The following is a 24408-nucleotide window of genomic DNA, read 5'->3' on the forward strand; positions in this document are numbered from 1 at the left end:
CAACAGCTAGTACTACTTAAATGGCAAACAAACTGACGGCATGAGCAGTATCATGGACATAACAGAGACTGTTTCAGCCATGAAATGATGAATGCCTATAAATGTAAGAACTGTAAGATCTAATCTACCAGTGTATTGTATTAAAATGCTTAGCTGTATCTTATGTTGGTAATCCTATAAGTAAATAAATAAATAAATTACCAATAAGATATGAAAAAATAAAAAATAAAATGATTAAGCCAATCTTACTCGTATGTAAATGTCAAAGTTGGTAAAGATGTTCATTGTTTTTTTATTGCTAAAACTGTTGAAGAGATTTTGATAAATTTTAGTACACGGATAGGTTTGTAATCTAACGTATCGCATAGGATGTTTTAATATACTGGTTTACATGAGCATAACAATGGAAAATAGGTAGTAAAAATTCAATAAAATAGCTAGTGTTAACTAATTTTATTTAATGCTTATTTATTTATTTTTATTTATTTATTTAACACTTTATTGCACCAACATAACAGGATTTGTTGAACAATTTTCAATACGTATAGTGTAGTACAAATGGCGGTCTTTTTGCTAAGCAATCTCTTCCAGACAAGCTTTGGGTAAAAGGAATTAAAGCATAAGTAGGTAGGTGGCGCGTTAGAAGAAATAGATCTGTAAAAAATAATATCTGTGACAGCATGGTCATATACACATACATAAATAAATACATACATACATAAATAAATACATACATATATACGCTTAAATACATACAAATATACCATACTAACACACATATATATATATATATATATATATATATATATATATATATATATATATATATATATATATATATATATATATATATATATATATATATATATATATATATATATATATATATATAACATACATGAAACTGGAAATACATAGGACTAAGTGATTATAAGGATAGGTAGTGGGATTTAACTAAGTTTTATTATTTTTAAGTATTTAGTTACATGTTCAGATATATTTCGATGTGTATCTCCCACGTGCTTGTAATGTATATATTTATTTATTATAAAGTCATTGATATAACTGTCTGCGTCGACACGGTGGCGCCGTCTCACCTTCAAAGTACATCCTAGAGGACTGGTGCCGCCGCAACACACCAGGAGTCTATCAAGCGCCGTAAATATTGGATATATATTTGCGGCGTTTGGAGTTGAAACTCTGGGTCCGTGGGGCCCCGAGGCCATGAATCTTTTCAAAGAGATTTCATGCCGGCTGGTGGAAACCTCTGGTGACCAGAAGGCTGGCCTATACTTTGGTTAACGCATTCCCATTGCTATTCAGCGTGGAAATGCAGCAAGTATCCTAGGCACCCTACCAGCTGGCAGTGATCTCAAAAAAATTTTTATATATATATTTTTAAATATATATATATATATATATAAGATATGGTGATAAATATAAAAATAAAAAAATAACTCTTTTCTTGAAGGTTATGTTGTCGTATCGGTTCGGAAATACTGCTGCTGGAAGTTGATTCCAAAGAATGGTTGTGCGTGGAAGAAAGTGCCTTGTCGGTGGAAGACCGCCACTCGTCCAGATGATTGGGATGAAACTTTAGTTTGTCCGATGTATATATATATATATATATATATATATATATATATATATATATATATATATATATATATATATATTTAATTTTTTAATTACTTATCTCTAATTATATATATATATATATATATATATATATAAGATATGGTTAAATATAAAAATAAAATAATACTGTCTGTTGTCTTTCGACGTCGTTCTATAATTGTCACCGCTAGGTGGTGCAAGTGTCCGATTATGTAAACAAATATACTGTGAAATGGTCGATTTAACATCAAACGACCCATTTCACAACAAGCGGATTACATTTAACCAAGTTTTCCTTCGAGAACACTTGTCTTGTTTCAATCACTTTTTTTACTTGTTTGTTACTGAAATAGACATAAACAAAATCGTGGGTTTTACAAAATATACTGTCACCACCACTCAGACCTCGCCATTCCTGAAGACTAAAGTATTATGCGTCTGTACCTTATAATTTCACTGTCATATTTTATCTAGAATTACAAAGTCAAATTGTAACCATCGTTTTTTTTATACAACTTAGAATGGCAAACAAACTGACAGTCCACCTGATGGAAAGTGGTAACCGTCGCATATAGACATGGGTAGTACCATGGACATAACAGAGTATACTGTTTCGCCCATGATACCCTCCATGCGTTGCCATTCCTGAAGACTCAGGTGTTATACCTCTGTACCCAGTAAATTAACGCCATATCCCCACCCTTCAAACTGAAACACGGCCATGCAAACACAACTGCTTCACGGTTGAAACACAAATGGGACAGAGGTACCCAAGCAATCGACTTTTGTACAAAGTGTCCCTCTGGTAAATTCATTACTGACATTTATCCAAATTTTTAATTAAAAAATACTTAAAGTTAACATAAACCTTACCGCATTTAATACTCTCTTAGTATTTTTCCTTCAAAAACGTCTAGTTTGAAATAACAACATTTGCAAATTAAAATGCAATGTATTTATTCAATTTTACATAGCTATAAAAAGACATAACACACAAATGTAATTATAAATATGTATTCGTATGTCATAATATTATATAATTTAATTACACGTTACGAGAAGGTACATAGTTTTTCCGTAATACCTCAGAATTCCGGTCAAGGCAACCTCCATTATTCATAGGCCTAATACATTTATACAATTATTATGGAGTAAATTACGTTTAGTGTATTTGGGAAATTACTCACACCAGTTGACCGACATACAAGAAGTAGTTTGTATTTAGCATGCAAAAGTAAATACGTGGTTTTTATTATGTCACAGCGCGCGAAATTATCTTCACCTTCTTTTTTTCTTCAATTATGGGGGTCAGACAATGGTCGTTTAAACATACAGCCTTTTAAAATTATATTTGATCAATAAAGACAATAAAAATGTTGCCAAATTGCCAATTGGACTCGGTTATATACAATATACATATATACTTATATAGCTTTTTGTTACACAATATTTTTGCCAATCCTCGATCTATACCAATTTTCGGTGTATTTTTAAGCGACTTATCCAAGAAATGTTCTCAATTTGCTTGGATTTTTTGTGTATGTGACGCGATATCTTTGCTAATTCTAATCCTATTTTGGTTATTCTTTTTGCAATTACACAGTTTTACCCCAATGTTGTTTTTATTTATTTTTATTATAATTATAGTTAGTGTTTTTAACAATTTTATTTATTTCATTAAATTCTTAACCCTTAAATACCTGAAGTTTCAAATTTGATACCGGGGTTTGCATTGTTTCATTGTTAAATAAATTTAAATATATTGATTACCGTAATGCCTAAAGTATCAAAAATGATATCAAATGTTTTTTCAAAATAAATAAATATATAAAAATATCGTTTTGATTTTTTTTTACTATTTTCCCCCATTAGTAAACACAGTAAAGGGTACACTTATATATATTTTTTATTTGATTTATCAAATCAGACTTTTAAGGGTTAATTCTATCTTCAAAAAGCTTGTAAATTTTCGTCTTTTATTTCAGTATTTAATCCACAACAGTGATTTCCAAAAATCTTCTATATCTTATCTCATAGCATATAATTACAGTTTAAACATCAAGTCATTTATATAATATTTATTTTGTCTACATAAATGTAAATAACAACGAAATGATGACATAATAGTGCTCTATATTATTCTCAATTTCGTGTATAATATAGTATATGTCATATATGTGTAAGTATATTTATTATTCATATATATTTATTCGTTTATATATGTAATTTTAGTATGTATGTATATCAATAATTACTAGTACCGCATTCGAGTATTCTGACACTTCCCTACGGTTGACTGGGAGAGAATGCTTTTAGCATTAAGTCCGCCATGTACACATATTCGTACTAATGAATAAATAAATAAATAAATAAATAAATAACTATAAAGTGTTACAATATGCTTTATACTATTTTTTAGTTGTCCAAGTGACTGAGATACGTTTGCTGGCTAATTTTGACATTATAATATTAGCAAGGATTATCTGGTCCGCACGATGTGTGTGTGTGTGTGTGTGTGTGTGTGTGTGTGTGTGTGTGTGTGTGTGTGTGTGTGTGTGTGTGTGTACTCCTCTGTACCCTGTAAATTAACTGCCACATCCCACCCTTCAAATCGAAACACAGCCATGCAAACACAACTGCTTCACGGTTGAAACACGAATGGGATTAATATATATTTAAATTTATCATCATCAACATATTAGCTCTTAATTATCCACTACTGAATATAGACCGTCCCATAGACTCCCATAAGGAACGGTCCTGAGTCACCTGCATCCTCCAACTGTCTGTAATGCGTTTGAGGTCGTCGCCCCATCTATAGATTGTATTTTATTAAAAAAAAAAACTGCGCGAAGCCGCGGCGGGACGCTACTGGGCGTTATTTTAAAATAAATTCCCTTGAGCAGGCCTCAGCCGGGGTCGACGCGCCACGGAAGGGCACCAATCCGGCGGATCTCAATAATTCCAACCAAATTATACGATTCGACAACGTAACTCGTTGCACGTATGCATTATTACCAGTACACGGCCGTGACCCGAGCCGGTAGGGTCGCGTTGTTTCGAAATAATAATGACAAAAGCACATTTTACAAGCTGGTACACATACATTCGTCGAATGCAGACGTAAAGGTCAACTTATTGCTATACTGTGATATATGCCGCACATAATTTGTGTGCTATTTTTAACCGATTGTTTTAATGTCATAATAATTATGAGGAATAATGTTTTAAAATTTTTTTTTATACAATTTAGAATGGCAAACAAGCTGACTATACTGTTTCGCCCATGATACCCCCCATGCGTTGCCATTCCTGAGGACTTAGTTATGCCTCTGTACCCAGTAAATTCACGCCATATCCCACCCTTCAAACCGAAACACAGCCATGCAAACACAACTGCTTCACGGTAGAAACACGAATAGGACAGAGGTACCCAAGCATACGACTTTTGTACAAAGTCCCTTAAATGTAATTTAAGTCCATTATTATTAGATATATGCAATTTTGTAAAAAAAATTATTTAGGTATATGTGTGGTTTTATATTTTTAAATGCTTAAAAAAAGAAAAAAAATGAGCACACGTGTCGCTTTCTATAGACGACCTCGGGGCGGCCTTGTCGGCGTTCAGTACCGTCGCCGTTATCTAACATTTTGTATATTAGTAAAAAGTTTCTTGCTTTATACAATACTAGCTTTTAATCGTGACTTCTTACGCGTGACCGGAATATTTTTTTAATTATAACATAAATGGCAAACGAGCGTTCGGCTCGCCTGATGATTAGCGACTACCGCCACCCATAGGCAACGCATCTTCTAAAAAATTGCCTGCCTTTTAAGAAGGAGTACTCTTATGCTCTTTCCTAGAAGGATATGCTCACTGACTGAAATAAAAAACCTGTATCCTTCTCTTTTCCGTGTAATATGTGTATATTAAATTTCATAGTGAATGTGTCTGATAAAATTATTTGTTTCGTTAAGATTCTACGTGGTAACAAACAAACTTACTTTCAGATTTACTAATATTAGTAAAGTTGTGTTATTACCTTTAAAGTAACGTGTGATTTACCTTGATCTATTTAGTATATTAATGTATTTATATTTATATATTATTATTTATATTATATATGTATGTTTATGTATTGTAATCTTATTTTTATATTTACAATATTTTGCCTTTTGTTTGATTCCTTCTATTTATTTACTGTGTCTGACTGGCGCCATCTACCTTTCTCTCTGTACTTATCCATTCTTTATGCCAGGTTGTCTGTAAGAAATTGCTTTTAGCGATAAGACCGTCTTTTGTATATGCATATTCTGTATAAATACTCCTTGTATACATCTTGTATTCACCAGAGGGAGACTTTGTACAAAAGTCGATTGCTTGGGTACCTCTGTCCCATTCGCGTTTCAACTGTGAAGCAGTTGTGTTTGCATGGCTGTGTTTCGGTTTGAAGGGTGGGATATGGCGTGAATTTACTAGGTACAGAGGAATAACATCGGAGTCCTCAGGAATGGCAACGCATGGGGGGTATCATGAGCGAAACAGTATACTCTGTTATGTGCATGATACCGCTCATGTCTATAGGCGATTACCACTTTCCATCAGGTGGGCAGTCAGCTTGTTTGCCATTCTAAGTTGTATAAAAAAAAAAGGCGATAGACAGAAAGATAGCTTAGTACTCGTATTTTATATTAACATATTAGGTTATAATATTATAAATTCCGTAGGGATATCTTATTTTTTTTTTTTTTTGAAAATAATATACAGCATATGTTGCATGCTGACAATTTAGCTTTCTATAAATGAAAGATTTTTTAACATCAGTTTAATAAATCTTTTCCTTTATTTATTACAACACACACAAATACGAAAAATGGAATCTTTTCCCTTTGCAATATTAATTAGTATATTTTTTCCTTATAATTCAATAAAAAAAAAAATATGTAAAAATTTCAATACTTAATGTATCTACCCATGCAGCGCGTTGATGTCTTTTGTATTGACTACTAGCGGACCCTACGAATGTTGTTCAGTAGAACATAAAACTATAATAATAATATTAGTTAAGAAACTACAGTTACGAATAAATCTCATTTCATTTCATCTGTAAAGCCTAACTGTGGTTGCTAATCTGCCTGCCAAGCGTGGCAACTACTAGCAAAACCCCTCTCCCAACGGGTAGGCTTATATACAATTTTATTTTGGGGGAAAGGGATTGTTAGTAATAGAGACTGAGAATCCCATTGCTAGTAATATACCCAACCAGGTCGACCTCCTCGCGGTTCTCCCTGGAAACTATAATAGTTAATTCCTTCTACGAAGGTTACGATCATGAGTTTCAAAAAGGTACTGGAATTTACTGTTTAAGTAGTTAGGAGACTGGGGTTTTCGAAGAAGAAGTGTAGAGGGTACAAAGAGTCCTAACGTTTCTACGTCGACGAATGGGAAGCCATTTGAACTGAGACCGATAGCATTTAATTGTCAATTTTAAACTAAATAACAAAACTCACTAACCGTTAATAGGTTTTATTTTTTACGGAATATTTTTTATTTTTTTTAATTAAATAAAAAATAAAATAATGTATAACACTTATAATAAATATACCATCACCACCGTCATCATCATCATCATGATATCAGCCGCTAACTGTCCACTAATCAACATGGGCCTTCCTCATAAGGGGGATTTTGCCAGTAAACGCCCGCTTGTTAGCAGGTGAGTTGGCAACTGCTGGTAGGCTTTGCTGATGTTTTAAAAGGGATACTGGTTTCCATCCCTCATAGATACTCGTACATTATATGTATTGGTATTTAGTACACAGGTGTATATAAAGGGGGAGCCAGATAAGCCATGCCCATTCCAGGATCCCTCCCCTCGTCTCTTCACCCTGGAAAATAGTCCTAAATGCACCAATGAATAACTAATATATTCAAACGAATGTAATACTGTTGAAATATAAATAAATAAACAAATATACCGTTCGTTGCAGAGAGCAGCGGCTCGCAGATCTTCAGCGAGTGGCGGCAGGACGTGTCCATGTCGGGCTCGAGTCCGCCCTTCGAGACCGGCTTCTACGTCACGCGGCTCACCGTCACCACCGACCTGCCGCAAGTGGTCAAGACTGTGAGTATACACACATACACACACACACACACACACGCGCGCACACACACGCACACAAGCACGCACGCACACAAGCACGCACGCACACGCACGCACGCACATTACACACACACCCGCACGCACATACAAATACACACACACACACACACACACACACATGCACATACACACGATATAAAGGCAAAGTGAATTAAACGCCATTTAGTGAAGTGAGTAAAACAATTTAAAATAAAGTAAATTAAACTCACTCTCACATTATATAGAACTAGCTATGTCCTGCGTTTTTACCCGCCGAGTGTAACGTCAATGTAAATAAATACAATACAGTATGACTCAGGATAGTTATTATTTAGCAAAAAAATTTAACAAAAAAGTTTCTGGAAATGCCAGTCAAGTAATTCCAGAGATTAGTACTTTAAAACAAACACTTCCTATTTATTATATTTTTGATTAAGTCATCACGATGGGCCATCTGACATATTTCATCTTCACCTATCATCTCTCACTGGTGCCCCGCCAGCGTATCCCTGTGACGGTTCGCCTATAGTACAATAGGTTTAATACCATATAAGTACATAGAAAAGAAACAGGGGTTCCTATGGGTGACCGCTGCGAAAGCTGAGCTATTTAATATAAACAAACTTTAAAGTCAAGGTTCACAATAGCGTACAGAGAAGACGTTACCATATATGAAATATTGACATAGAAGGGAAACTTCTTTGATGTGTTTCCAAAGTGTAGTGGATGTCACAAGAAAATTAAATAAATTAAACAAAAATATATTATATTTTATATATAACCAAATTATAGTTTACCTTTTTATCATCAGGTGTAAAAAAGATACATACAACACAGTTTAATAAGGTTTATGAGAGTCTTTAAAGTTTTATAAATTCGATAATCAATTTAATATAAAATACCAAAATACGTTAACATATAATTAAATTGAATCTAAAGAAAAGTTCAGTTCGAATAATAGGCTAAATCTGATTATTGAAATATCTACCCTTCGGTGACATAATCTATGACGTTATTAGAGAAAGAATAAAAAAAAAAAAAGAGGAGGAGAGACGGCAGATCGGCGGGCGCGCGGGAGTCGCTTTTTAGGAATTGCGCAAGAAAAGAAAAAAAAAAAAAAGGACGGAAAATGGCGCGGGAGTCGTGTTTTAGGGATTGCGCAATAAAATAAAAAAATAACTGGGATAGAGAGCTAGGAGTGACTGGATCTATGAAGGGGTTTAAGATCTTAGTGTATCACTATCGATTAAGTGTGTGAAAAGAGTCAATGGAAGACTGGAGAATCCGGTGAGCTTGTTCCATTTATTACTACGTAGTTAGATTTTTGACTGTGATCACAGGCAAAGTTTATACTTAATATTTTTCCCAACAACTATTAAAATACGTATTTAATCGAGTCCATATACCTTTAGGTAATGCGTATATCGTTAAATGCAATCACATTTGAACAAAGATCTACATCAATATAATTTACGTAATAATAATACATACTTACGTTATTCTACTCATATACAAAATTCAATTATATAGCTGTTTGATAGAAATTCATCGATTTGACTCAATATTCTAATTGTCCAGTTTTGGCAAATACTTATTGAATCAACTATTAAACTATTATAATACTAACTAAATTCATATCTAGTTACTATAAATTATTTATTTATTGAGGATAAATAGACTGAGGTGGCTGTGGTCTGGTCTCATTGCTGGGGAAACAACCATTGATGAGACAGAGGGGTTATTGAGTGGCGACTCTGTATATGCAAGTGTGGTGAGGGCTGCCTCCATTGGTTGGAGTGACTGTTTTATGTGTATTATGGGGACTCGGTGGGTGCAGGAGTTTGGGGCCGTTCCTAGTGGCAGTCTATGGGGAATTGCCTGTGTTCAGTCGTGGATTGGTGATGGTTGAGACGATGATGATGATGGAATAGTTGTATTTATTACACTATTACAGTGTTGATTTGGAACACCTGCTCATGCTTAACGTCTCATGGTAAAGTGTTTTCATACCATTGCTCGGTCAACTGTACTAATGATTCTTTTGTATACTTTTAATTACCCATGATTACATGTGGGAATTTGTTTTACACCAGATGTACAGAGAAACAGCTTAGCTGTTGCAGGTGATTTTATGTGAATGTATTACTTTTAATACATTAATGTGTTAGTAGATAAATTCATGTAACGGTGGGATGTTTATGGTAAACAAGCCTGTATTGTTTAAATAGATATTTTGTCTTGATTTATTATAAACTTTAATATTGATTTTGTTGTAGTAAACAAGCTGATAATAACAATTCTGTGTGTATTACTGATTACTAATAATATTTAATTATGCTGATATTATAGGTGTGGATTTATTTCCTAATGGTAATAAAAGTACTAAAAGATTCTCTGACTATAGTTACTCTTAACTAGGTATGAGGTTCAGTATAAAATTGGTACTGTATGATACTTGTGAAGCTATGTATTTTACTCATATTTAGAAAGGAAGTTGTCCCGGCGATAAGGTTTGTATGTGTGTTGTTTGTTCATGTTATATTGACTAGACAAGTTCAGACAGGGTTAATATTAGTGAATATTTACTGGATTTATATTTAATATACATGTTTGGAATATTTTATGGGAATAGTATGGAGATATACAAGTAGTAAAATATAATATTAGTATTTTATAAATTTAATTATTGAGTTATATGTTTATGTCGGACTGTATCCAAGGAGATATTATCCTATTGATATCAAGTTAGGACAATTACTTTAAATATTAATAAAGCAAACACTAACACTGATTATTCACTTCTTTAATAAATTTACATTAGAGGTTAGGAATCAAATAGATAGCATATTGGGAAAATCTTCACCACACATGTATTTGAGGAATGTTCTTGATAATTAGTACTGTATGTATATATTATTGCAAGTACAATTGCAATAAGAATGTTAAACTTCTAATCTTCTGTTCATTCTTGAATTTGAAAGTAAGCTTGACTACTGATATGAATATAAAACTGCAGCATTGCTGGATACTGTTAATTATTTCTGGTGTGAACCATGATTGTTTATGTCACTGATAATTTAGTTGTATATTACGGTTGATATATGATGATTTTATATTTAATTATATTAAACAAATACAAATAAACAAACTTGCTAGTATTTGTTACGTTGACAGTTGTGATAGATAATCAAAATTCAATTCAATACATCAATACGTCATTCAATACGTCATTAATGTGACAGATGTCAAACAAAAGGAGATTATACACGTTATGATTCTATATCTAAGTCTATAGAAAATTTATATAATTTTTTGTTATTTTATAATAACTGTAGGGGAAATATTGGAATTATTTATATGAGAAATTTCACTTAAATGATATGATAATTATTTAAAGACCTAATTTCTTAGGGATTTAATCATGATGATTTAAACACTAAAACACTTGTTTATCTGAGAAATCCTCTTAGTAAATAGGTTTATTAAGACACTAAAAGGAAGTAGATATAGTATAACTATAGTACAGCTACAATAATTGTATGGGACTCACTGTCCTTTCTATACAAATATATATTTAATCTATATCTTTCACATTATAATTATGCAATATATTGCCTCTACTACTACAACATACACAAATAGGACTTATTGTCCTTCCTATAAACCTATATATAATAATTGACCTGGCACTTTAATGTGTAATTTATCAGTACATATGACAACAACCAATTAGGACTTATAGTCCTCTCTATAAAGCTACATAATTATTTAATCTGATTATTTCACAATGTGATTAATCAAACCTCTACAAATATTACAAAAGATTTCTATTACTCTCAACACAATAATAGCTTGTTGGACTTAGTGTCCTCAAACTTATAGAAAACCCAACTGGTTATTTCACGAGACGTTGTTAACTTGTGATTAATCAGTGTCTTTTAAAGGACTTATAGTTCCTTTAGATATATCTCTCTGAATAAATAATTGGTTAATTCACAATGTGGTTAATCAACAATAATATTATATATAATTGACTGGACTTATAGTTCATTCAATAGCACTCATTACTTTTAGTAGCTCTCGACCTATGGGTTGGACTACTCGTTCTTAGGCTCCGGCCTAATCAACAGATTTAACTTGAACCTTGAGTATTCTTGGTATTAAGTAAATAATATTAAATTGACAATGCTATGTTATGATATAGCAATTATCAACATTATATGGCTTGGCCAATTCCAGGGTGTGGAAGGTATCCCCTATCACACAAATCTTCATCTCTATCGGACTGTCTTCACAGGTGATCTCTAATGTCACATTATAGGGCCGAAGGGTTATGTCCCAACAAAGTAAGTTCTGGTGTCTGGGTGATCTCGCTTCTTGGTCTGATCTCTTGTGGAGCCGAAGGGAAACCCCCATTGAGTAAGCTCGTAACAGGGTGACGCTGGGAAACAGTTTCGTACTGTTAGTGGGTGATCTCTATGTCGCCATATAGGACTGAAAGGGTCATCGCCCATGAGTAAGCTCTCGTGTCGGAGTGATCCTGGGATTTCAGTTCCGATCCTTTTGCCTCTGGCAAACACCAATTTATACTGGAAGCATCGTGGGGCTGGTGGAGCCACTGTAATGTTGAAGTAAATGTACTTATGTTTGGTTTGGAACTGAGAATACTCATTCCCTTATTACCATCAGAGTGCATTAATAAATAGTAATACCCTTCCCTACCTTTTTGGAGGAAGAGTTATAGATAGTTGGAAAGTCTTCCACTGGTCCGGGCGTGTGAGGGGCCCGACCGCTCCCCCATTTTTTTATTATTACAGTTATTCTGTAATTTACTATTAAATTAATATATTATATTCTAACTTCCTAGTTACATGAATTATGAGTATAATTCATTAATTATTCTTAATCCTTAAATATTTATCAATTATCTTCATTATTTAACTCCTATCATATACCAATTAAAGAACCTTTTGGTTATTACACACACAACGGGTCCTACATTACTAGACGATCACACATTTATTTATCTGGCCAAATGATCAAGTGTTCTACTATAAGATCTGTTCAATATTATATGTTTATTGTAAGGATTTATATGATTCATAGGATGTTTAGGGTGTATAAGGCAATATAGGTATGGGATTATATTGAGGGTGTTAGACCATTCTTTAGGGTAGGTTTTCATTATATTTTCATAGATTTCATTAGGTAAAGCCTTCGTAGGCTTTTCTTAGGCTTTGTAGGTTTTCCACGTGTAGGTTAGTTTAGAGGGTAGTTATTATAAGGGGCACAAAGGGGGGACCATCACAATTGGTGCCGTGACCAGGATATAATTGGTTCATGGCTATTTACATATCAGATCAATAAGAACACTTGGTCACAATTGGAGCTTGTGACTTCAGGGATTGGTTATTAAAATATGAAGGAGTATAAAGTTAAACAGTAATATCTGCTAATAGTATAACTCAAAATCAACTTTAATGATTATGACTAAATAATTATACCGTCATAGATCTAGGATTTGGACCTAATTTCATGATTTCTATGTGTATAGGTAAATAGCCTATTTTACTGTTATCTCATGTTCTTAGGATTTAATTTATCAAATTCATTCAGTGGTTACCTATTGGAGTCAATTATACAACAAATTTACATGATTTGGTTTATATTTTATTTTACTCTATATCAATTGAGTAAATAACATTAAGTATTACACTAATAGGTACATAACAATAGTAGTGAGGATAGCTTACTAGGTTATATTCAGTTCACATTGATCTAATTTTATGCTATAGGACACATTTATTATTCTTTTGCTTCATTAATTCTCAATACTTACTGAACTATTAATTTAACATTATATAAATTTTATAAACAATAATTATCCTATAATGACTTATACATAAAATTTATTAATCTCATTTTATTATTAAAGAAATAATTTAAGATGAATTAATGACATTATTTATTTATGAGAAAATGTCCAATTGACTTTTATTTCATAAACTTTTATGATGCAGTAAAAAAAAAAAAAAAAAAAATATATGATTTGATTTTGATCTAGGATGTTTAAATAGCTTATATAATGTTTTATAGGGGTTTCAAATTGAAAGTTAGACGTTTCATAAAATATCATTAAGGTTAATTAGGGCCTTTAGTTACTTTATTTGATTACCTAAGTTTGAAAATTTAATTAGGTGTTTTCATGTTGTTAAATTTAATTCCAACAATTTATTAGGATGCTATTATAATATTTTATTTATGGTTCTATACATAATTTCTTTATTCCACTTTACAATTATATTTCAGATTTTATTTGATTATTCGCTTATTTTGACTTAGACACTTATTATAAAAAAAAAAAAAACTTTATACTTATATCACAGGGAGATTTTGTAGGTTATTTATACATATACACTATTTACATGCCTAAGCATTTTACATACTTAGATGTTGCGCACACTTAGTTTATTTTGCTCTTTGTAATTGCACATAACACAAGACATTTGTATCTTTTTAAATGATAATTTATTGTACAAAATAAATTAATTGATGTATCTAATATAGTTGGTTGTATTTATGTTGGGTTTGCTGTTGTGATCTTTTGGAGGAGGCGGTGGGGGGTGTCTATCTACCTATCTAATGGGGTTACATAATATTTTATTATAAAACTTATTGATCATGTTATTTCTGAGAGTATTAAGAAATAGTCATTGGTAATTTAAGTATATTAAAGGAATTTCTTATAATAAGAGTTTTAAACTATGGGGGCCGTTTGTATTATTTTATGCAACATATTTATAGGAGTTTTAAAATTGGGGGGCCGTGCAAAATTTGTCAGACAGGGGGGCCGGTGGTGATAAATTATTATTTATATAAGCTTTACTTCTATGATTAAAATTAATAAATAAAAATTAAATTAATTTGAATTTTGTTGGGGACTATTATTTTTTTATTCAATGATCACTAGGTTATTTCTTAGATGAAATATGTATTTGTGGTTACTTAGACGCTTCATAAAGTTTTATTCGTATTGTTTAAATTTATTTTAACAAATTTATTTGAACATCTTCATTTTAATATTTAATTAACTTGGGATTTTATCTAATCATTTAATTACACTTAGACAATTATTTTATGATTCCTTTTGCATTTATTACATTTTAATGCTTAAATTATTTCACTTCATTGCGCTTTAGGTTTTTTACTTAGGCTCTTTCGCTTGTTGATATGTTATACTCATACATTTAAGCTTTTAATTATGAACTTCCATTTAGATGTTTTAACTCGTATCTTTTAAATAGATACTTTATCTAAATTTACTGATACAAATAACGTATCTATTAGGTTCTTTACTTGAAGCTCTTCACATATTTAGGTTTTATACATTTAGACTCCTCACATACTTAGGCTTTTCATACATTTAGGTTTTATAGACTCCTTTACACACATTTAGGATTGTATATATCATTTATACTGTTTATGACATTGTAATTACATGCATTGAATTTATTACATATAAATAAACGAGTATAAAAATTTTAATTATAAAATTTAATGGATTCACTATATCATTACAGCGTATGCAAATTAATTATAAATAATTATTTACTAATCTATTCATAAATAAATATTATGCTTAATTATTAATATATTGAGTAGAAATTTTAAGGCTATTCATACACATAACATTCAACAACACATAACTTCGGGTTTAAAGATCTTTTTAATACTTTTATTGTTTTGAGTCTTAAGAATGTCAGAGTGTTAGGCTAGTATCGATGAATCAATGAAAAATTTAAATGATGATCTTAAGCTCTGTAAAGTTAAATTATATACACATATGTGAAGTACATTTTTAGGGTTGGAAAAAAAAAATTGTAACAATAAACTTATCTTGTTGTAATTATCAATCCGGTAAACTCCTTGATAATTAGGGGGCCGGATGTGACGGTTCGCCTATAGTACAATAGGTTTAATACCATATAAGTACATAGAAAAGAAACAGGGGTTCCTATGGGTGACCGCTGCGAAAGCTGAGCTATTTAATATAAACAAACTTTAAAGTCAAGGTTCACAATAGCGTACAGAGAAGACGTTACCATATATGAAATATTGACATAGAAGGGAAACTTCTTTGATGTGTTTCCAAAGTGTAGTGGATGTCACAAGAAAATTAAATAAATTAAACAAAAATATATTATATTTTATATATAACCAAATTATAGTTTACCTTTTTATCATCAGGTGTAAAAAAGATACATACAACACAGTTTAATAAGGTTTATGAGAGTCTTTAAAGTTTTATAAATTCGATAATCAATTTAATATAAAATACCAAAATACGTTAACATATAATTAAATTGAATCTAAAGAAAAGTTCAGTTCGAATAATAGGCTAAATCTGATTATTGAAATATCTACCCTTCGGTGACATAATCTATGACGTTATTAGAGAAAGAATAGAAAAAAAAAAAAAAAAAGAGGAGGAGAGACGGCAGATCGGCGGGCGCGCGGGAGTCGCTTTTTAGGAATTGCGCAAAAAAAAAAAAAAAAAAAAAAGGACGGAAAATGGCGCGGGAGTCGTGTTTTAGGGATTGCGCAATAAAATAAAAAAATAACTGGGATAGAGAGCTAGGAGTGACTGGATCTATGAAGGGGTTTAAGATCTTAGTGTATCACTATCGATTAAGTGTGTGAAAAGAGTCAATGGAAGACTGGAGAATCCGGTGAGCTTGTTCCATTTATTACTACGTAGTTAGATTTTTGACTGTGATCACAGGCAAAGTTTATACTTAATATTTTTCCCAACAACTATTAAAATACGTATTTAATCGAGTCCATATACCTTTAGGTAATGCGTATATCGTTAAATGCAATCACATTTGAACAAAGATCTACATCAATATAATTTACGTAATAATAATACATACTTACGTTATTCTACTCATATACAAAATTCAATTATATAGCTGTTTGATAGAAATTCATCGATTTGACTCAATATTCTAATTGTCCAGTTTTGGCAAATACTTATTGAATCAACTATTAAACTATTATAATACTAACTAAATTCATATCTAGTTACTATAAATTATTTATTTATTGAGGATAAATAGACTGAGGTGGCTGTGGTCTGGTCTCATTGCTGGGGAAACAACCATTGATGAGACAGAGGGGTTATTGAGTGGCGACTCTGTATATGCAAGTGTGGTGAGGGCTGCCTCCATTGGTTGGAGTGACTGTTTTATGTGTATTATGGGGACTCGGTGGGTGCAGGAGTTTGGGGCCGTTCCTAGTGGCAGTCTATGGGGAATTGCCTGTGTTCAGTCGTGGATTGGTGATGGTTGAGACGATGATGATGATGGAATAGTTGTATTTATTACACTATTACAGTGTTGATTTGGAACACCTGCTCATGCTTAACGTCTCATGGTAAAGTGTTTTCATACCATTGCTCGGTCAACTGTACTAATGATTCTTTTGTATACTTTTAATTACCCATGATTACATGTGGGAATTTGTTTTACACCAGATGTACAGAGAAACAGCTTAGCTGTTGCAGGTGATTTTATGTGAATGTATTACTTTTAATACATTAATGTGTTAGTAGATAAATTCATGTAACGGTGGGATGTTTATGGTAAACAAGCCTGTATTGTTTAAATAGATATTTTGTCTTGATTTATTATAAACTTTAATATTGATTTTGTTGTAGTAAACAAGCTGATAATAACAATTCTGTGTGTATTACTGATTACTAATAATATTTAATTATGCTGATATTATAGGTGTGGATTTATTTCCTAATGGTAATAAAAGTACTAAAAGATTCTCTGACTATAGTTACTCTTAACTAGGTATGAGGTTCAGTATAAAATTGGTACTGTATGATACTTGTGAAGCTATGTATTTTACTCATATTTAGAAAGGAAGTTGTCCCGGCGATAAGGTTTGTATGTGTGTTGTTTGTTCATGTTATATTGACTAGACAAGTTCAGACAGGGTTAATATTAGTGAATATTTACTGGATTTATATTTAATATACATGTTTGGAATATTTTATGGGAATAGTATGGAGATATACAAGTAGTAAAATATAATATTAGTATTTTATAAATTTAATTATTGAGTTATATGTTTATGTCGGACTGTATCCAAGGAGATATTATCCTATTGATATCAAGTTAGGACAATTACTTTAAATATTAATAAAGCAAACACTAACACTGATTATTCACTTCTTTAATAAATTTACATTAGAGGTTAGGAATCAAATAGATAGCATATTGGGAAAATCTTCACCACACATGTATTTGAGGAATGTTCTTGATAATTAGTACTGTATGTATATATTATTGCAAGTACAATTGCAATAAGAATGTTAAACTTCTAATCTTCTGTTCATTCTTGAATTTGAAAGTAAGCTTGACTACTGATATGAATATAAAACTGCAGCATTGCTGGATACTGTTAATTATTTCTGGTGTGAACCATGATTGTTTATGTCACTGATAATTTAGTTGTATATTACGGTTGATATATGATGATTTTATATTTAATTATATTAAACAAATACAAATAAACAAACTTGCTAGTATTTGTTACGTTGACAGTTGTGATAGATAATCAAAATTCAATTCAATACATCAATACGTCATTCAATACGTCATTAATGTGACAGATGTCAAACAAAAGGAGATTATACACGTTATGATTCTATATCTAAGTCTATAGAAAATTTATATAATTTTTTGTTATTTTATAATAACTGTAGGGGAAATATTGGAATTATTTATATGAGAAATTTCACTTAAATGATATGATAATTATTTAAAGACCTAATTTCTTAGGGATTTAATCATGATGATTTAAACACTAAAACACTTGTTTATCTGAGAAATCCTCTTAGTAAATAGGTTTATTAAGACACTAAAAGGAAGTAGATATAGTATAACTATAGTACAGCTACAATAATTGTATGGGACTCACTGTCCTTTCTATACAAATATATATTTAATCTATATCTTTCACATTATAATTATGCAATATATTGCCTCTACTACTACAACATACACAAATAGGACTTATTGTCCTTCCTATAAACCTATATATAATAATTGACCTGGCACTTTAATGTGTAATTTATCAGTACATATGACAACAACCAATTAGGACTTATAGTCCTCTCTATAAAGCTACATAATTATTTAATCTGATTATTTCACAATGTGATTAATCAAACCTCTACAAATATTACAAAAGATTTCTATTACTCTCAACACAATAATAGCTTGTTGGACTTAGTGTCCTCAAACTTATAGAAAACCCAACTGGTTATTTCACGAGACGTTGTTAACTTGTGATTAATCAGTGTCTTTTAAAGGACTTATAGTTCCTTTAGATATATCTCTCTGAATAAATAATTGGTTAATTCACAATGTGGTTAATCAACAATAATATTATATATAATTGACTGGACTTATAGTTCATTCAATAGCACTCATTACTTTTAGTAGCTCTCGACCTATGGGTTGGACTACTCGTTCTTAGGCTCCGGCCTAATCAACAGATTTAACTTGAACCTTGAGTATTCTTGGTATTAAGTAAATAATATTAAATTGACAATGCTATGTTATGATATAGCAATTATCAACATTATATGGCTTGGCCAATTCCAGGGTGTGGAAGGTATCCCCTATCACACAAATCTTCATCTCTATCGGACTGTCTTCACAGGTGATCTCTAATGTCACATTATAGGGCCGAAGGGTTATGTCCCAACAAAGTAAGTTCTGGTGTCTGGGTGATCTCGCTTCTTGGTCTGATCTCTTGTGGAGCCGAAGGGAAACCCCCATTGAGTAAGCTCGTAACAGGGTGACGCTGGGAAACAGTTTCGTACTGTTAGTGGGTGATCTCTATGTCGCCATATAGGACTGAAAGGGTCATCGCCCATGAGTAAGCTCTCGTGTCGGAGTGATCCTGGGATTTCAGTTCCGATCCTTTTGCCTCTGGCAAACACCAATTTATACTGGAAGCATCGTGGGGCTGGTGGAGCCACTGTAATGTTGAAGTAAATGTACTTATGTTTGGTTTGGAACTGAGAATACTCATTCCCTTATTACCATCAGAGTGCATTAATAAATAGTAATACCCTTCCCTACCTTTTTGGAGGAAGAGTTATAGATAGTTGGAAAGTCTTCCACTGGTCCGGGCGTGTGAGGGGCCCGACCGCTCCCCCATTTTTTTATTATTACAGTTATTCTGTAATTTACTATTAAATTAATATATTATATTCTAACTTCCTAGTTACATGAATTATGAGTATAATTCATTAATTATTCTTAATCCTTAAATATTTATCAATTATCTTCATTATTTAACTCCTATCATATACCAATTAAAGAACCTTTTGGTTATTACACACACAACGGGTCCTACATTACTAGACGATCACACATTTATTTATCTGGCCAAATGATCAAGTGTTCTACTATAAGATCTGTTCAATATTATATGTTTATTGTAAGGATTTATATGATTCATAGGATGTTTAGGGTGTATAAGGCAATATAGGTATGGGATTATATTGAGGGTGTTAGACCATTCTTTAGGGTAGGTTTTCATTATATTTTCATAGATTTCATTAGGTAAAGCCTTCGTAGGCTTTTCTTAGGCTTTGTAGGTTTTCCACGTGTAGGTTAGTTTAGAGGGTAGTTATTATAAGGGGTGCAAAGGGGGGGACCATCACATCCCGATAGCGCAGGCGGGGTTACCATACCATTATCGTTCATTAAAAAAAGCCTATTTGGCACTCCTAGGTAAAATTATAAAAAGATCGCCGGGGATGACTCCCCGATTGGACACAATCCTGCTATTCACTCAAAAGCAACGACGAATTTGGACGACCACTGTAAGCAGTCAGACATCTCTGATCGCTACCCGACCAATATATATATATATATATATATATATATATATATATATATATATATATACAATAAATTTAAGTCTATAAATAGATAGATAATAGATAGCTTAACAAATATATTGCACTTTATTTTAAATTACATAATGTGACAAAAAAGAAACGAGTTTGCGTTGATTGTACGCCGTTTGCGGATGCTTCGAAACGTACTCAGGACAGAATTGACAATAACAAGACTTGAGTACGTAATTACTGATAGACATTCTTAAATGTTTTTTTTTTATTTATATACTAACTAGCTGACCCGGCAAACGTTGTTTTACCATATACATTATTTCTAGAACTATACATTAAAATTCATCGTAGGTACAACAATTATTATAATCAATTGCCATCTTATAGCATAATATAAAAATAGCGTTTCAAAATTTGATTATGTATGTATTTAAAGATTTTTTTTTTTTTAATAAAAAACAAAATTTTAGGCGTAGATCACTCTTAACATTGAGAGGTATCAAAAATAGATGTTGGCCAATTCTCAGACCTACCCGATATGCACACAAAATTTCATAAAAATCGGTAAAGCCGTTTCAGAGGAGTCTTGGACAAACACCGCGACACGAGGATTTTATATATTAGATATACATAATGTACAGTGTCAATAATCTTCGTCTCAAATTTCCAACTCACTCCACTTCCTTTTATTCTAATTCCTTTACTGTGCAGGCAGTTCGCCTGTGGAACTCACTACCTACCTCTATACGGTGCGCTCAATCTCTCGCTAGTTTCAAAACCTCTGTTAAAGCCCATTATCTCTCCCTTTAAGTAACTATTTTTTCCCATGTTCTATCTTCATCTTCCAATGTCACTCTCTCCTGTTGTATGTGTACTTTTAAGTTTGTGTATGTTTATGTATGTATTTGTTTATGTATATATATATGTATATACATATATATGTATATATCTTTGTATATATTTGTTTATATATAATAGTGTACCTACACTTTGTTTTTCTTTATTTTCTCAATGTCCTCTACCCAAAGGTTGTCTGGAAGAGATTGCTTAGCGATAAGGCCGCCTTTTGTATCATTTCTTATTACAGTTAAATGTGTTTAATATTTTATAAATGGTGCAATAAAGTGTACATAAATAAATAAATAAATATAAAACCCCCAAGAGGGAGGCTTATGTTTAGCAGTGGACAGTTAAAGGCTGATACGATAATGATAATAATATATATTTATAATATTCAGATTCATAATAAGATAATATGTAAAATAACACAGTTTTTGTTAAAATTTTGTATGAGGTTTCGTGCTTCAACCGTGAAACAGTTGTGTTTGCATGGCTGTGTTTCGGTTTGAAGGGATATGGCGTGAATTTACTGGGTACAGAGGAATAACACCCGAGTCCTCAGGAGTGGCAACGCATGGGGGGTATCATGGGCGAAACTGTATATACTCTGTTATGTCCGTGGTACTGCTCATGTCTATAGGCGACGGTTACCACTTTCCATCAGTCCGAAATCAGTTTTTTTTTTTGTGGAACACAATCTTAAATCATAATGAATTATTTATTCATAATTCATAACTCATTTATTTATTCATAAATGAATTTATAAATAAATAAATGAGTATACTTTATTTGCATTATAAAATATAGGGAAGAAGCAAGACAATTATTGATAAATAGCCTAATAAACGTATATTACTGTATATTCATAGGATGTGATCATAATATTCTAGCGTCGGACGCTGCACCTGGGGGAGTGCCTGCCGGCGTCGTGCTCGCGGCAGCAGGTGGCGGCGCTGGTGAGCGCTGCGCACGCGCCGGTGCTGCGACACGCTGTGCTCGCCGTGCGCACGCCCAGGCACGGCTCCTACGTTTATATCGAGGACCCTACCTTCCAGGTCCTACTGTGAGTACACTAGAGTTTTAGATAGAATAATCCAGTTTTTATTCAAGTAAACTTCAAGCATATTTAATAATATTTAACCTATAATTCAACTCCCTATTTGGAATGCAATTTCAAGTAAGAACAATGTAATATAAATTGGACTCTATTTTCTGCGCTTAGCCTCTCATTTGGGCCATTTTATGTATGGGAAAGTGAGAACATTTTTTTATTGTTTTTTTTATATGAAATTGATTTTTACAACTTTAAAATTTCTGTTAATATACACTAACATTCGGTACCATAATTACTGATTATTGTTAGGTATTTTTGGAAACATACACTTGAACATCTCTTTATTTATTTTAATACTGTTACAGATAGGTGTTCAATGAAACACTATGGGAATGTGATTATTAGAAAAGCTTTATTTATATATAAAATCAAAATATTGTACAAAATATCTTTATTCGTATTTATCTATATAAACAAACATCAAAAATTGTTCGTTGGCAAACGCATCACATGAAATAAGTGGGACCTATTTAACTGGTTTTTTATGGTTTTTTGGGAAAAAAAACAATTGAAAATTACATACATTTAAATAGATATTATGATGGGTATATAATGGTAAGTGGTCCCCAATAAAATGGTTTTGTCAGTAGTTGCCCACTGACAAAACCATTTTATGGGGGAATCCTATGATCAGCAGTGGACATTTAACGGCCGACACGACGAAATAGATATAGTGCTATGAAGAAAAATATTTGTTATATACGTACATATATTTATATATATATATATATATATATATATATATATATATATATATATATATATATATATATTTATTGCAAATAGCCTCGAGAATTCCAAATTGTTGCAGTTACGCACTTACAAAACAAGGCTTACAAACAACACATAAACTGACGCAATTGTTTGCTTCATTGTAAATAATTGTATGATATGAAATTGTTGAAAATTACCACTAGGCAGTGTACAGCCTCTATTATTAAGACATACCGTAATTACCCGCGACATTACTCGCTTAACCAGGACTCATATTATATTATATTGTCTGTGAACAGAGTTAAAAATTAATCGATAAAAAAATGGGTTTTTGTGTTACAAAAATGCGACTACACTTGTGATAAAATACATATAAAACTAACAGAATGTAATCGAATTGCAAAAGGAATTATAAAAATTGGTTCCAAATTAACCGAAAATATCATGTAACACACACGAAAAAGTACAGATTAATTAAAAACGTTCTACATAAAAGTCTATTAAAGTCCGTGGTAATTTAGACAAGTTTATTGTTAAAAATAAACCTATTAGCCCATCATCAAATCAAATGCGAAATAAAAAATTATTAAAATAAAAATAATTATTTTTTTTTTCATAAACATACATTTACTTTTCTAATCATAAAAAAAAATTATACACTCTTCCAGAGGCGTGTCATGCACGGTCATTCTTCTGCTGATCACAGCGACTGCTTATGACCTGAAACTGGCTCGAGATGTGCGCAAGCGCAGGCGACGCGCTGCCAACATGGCCGCCGGCGAGAAGGGAGCGCGCGGTGACTTAAAATTGGACCTTAATGGGCTCGATGACATCACTGTTGCTAATGGTATTATTATATTTTTATTTATTTATTTAACTCTTTATTGCACCAAAAATATAAAAATAAACAATGACATATAAACAATGCAACTGAAATACAGTAGCATGGAGTACAAATTAAAATATACACATAAAGGTACAAAAGGCGGTCTTATCGCTAGGATAATCTCTTACAGACAACCTTTGGTTAAAGAAGA

General features: G+C 32.0%; 1 protein-coding gene across 1 annotated transcript in view; it reads left to right on the forward strand.

Annotated features, from left to right (window-relative positions):
• The window catches only part of LOC113522871 (uncharacterized), a 94763-nt gene that overhangs the window by 55487 nt on the left and 14868 nt on the right, over window positions 1-24408 (forward strand). Inside the window, exons 3-5 of the mRNA XM_052902847.1 lie at window positions 7609-7742; window positions 22434-22606; window positions 24040-24218. Coding sequence (XP_052758807.1) covers window positions 7609-7742; window positions 22434-22606; window positions 24040-24218 — 486 coding nt within the window. The remainder of the gene's footprint in view (window positions 1-7608; window positions 7743-22433; window positions 22607-24039; window positions 24219-24408) is intronic.

Source organism: Galleria mellonella, unplaced genomic scaffold (assembly GCF_026898425.1).
Source record: "Galleria mellonella isolate WM207_F2 unplaced genomic scaffold, CSIRO_AGI_GalMel_v1 utg962, whole genome shotgun sequence".
In the NCBI taxonomy this organism is placed as follows: domain Eukaryota; kingdom Metazoa; phylum Arthropoda; class Insecta; order Lepidoptera; family Pyralidae; genus Galleria; species Galleria mellonella.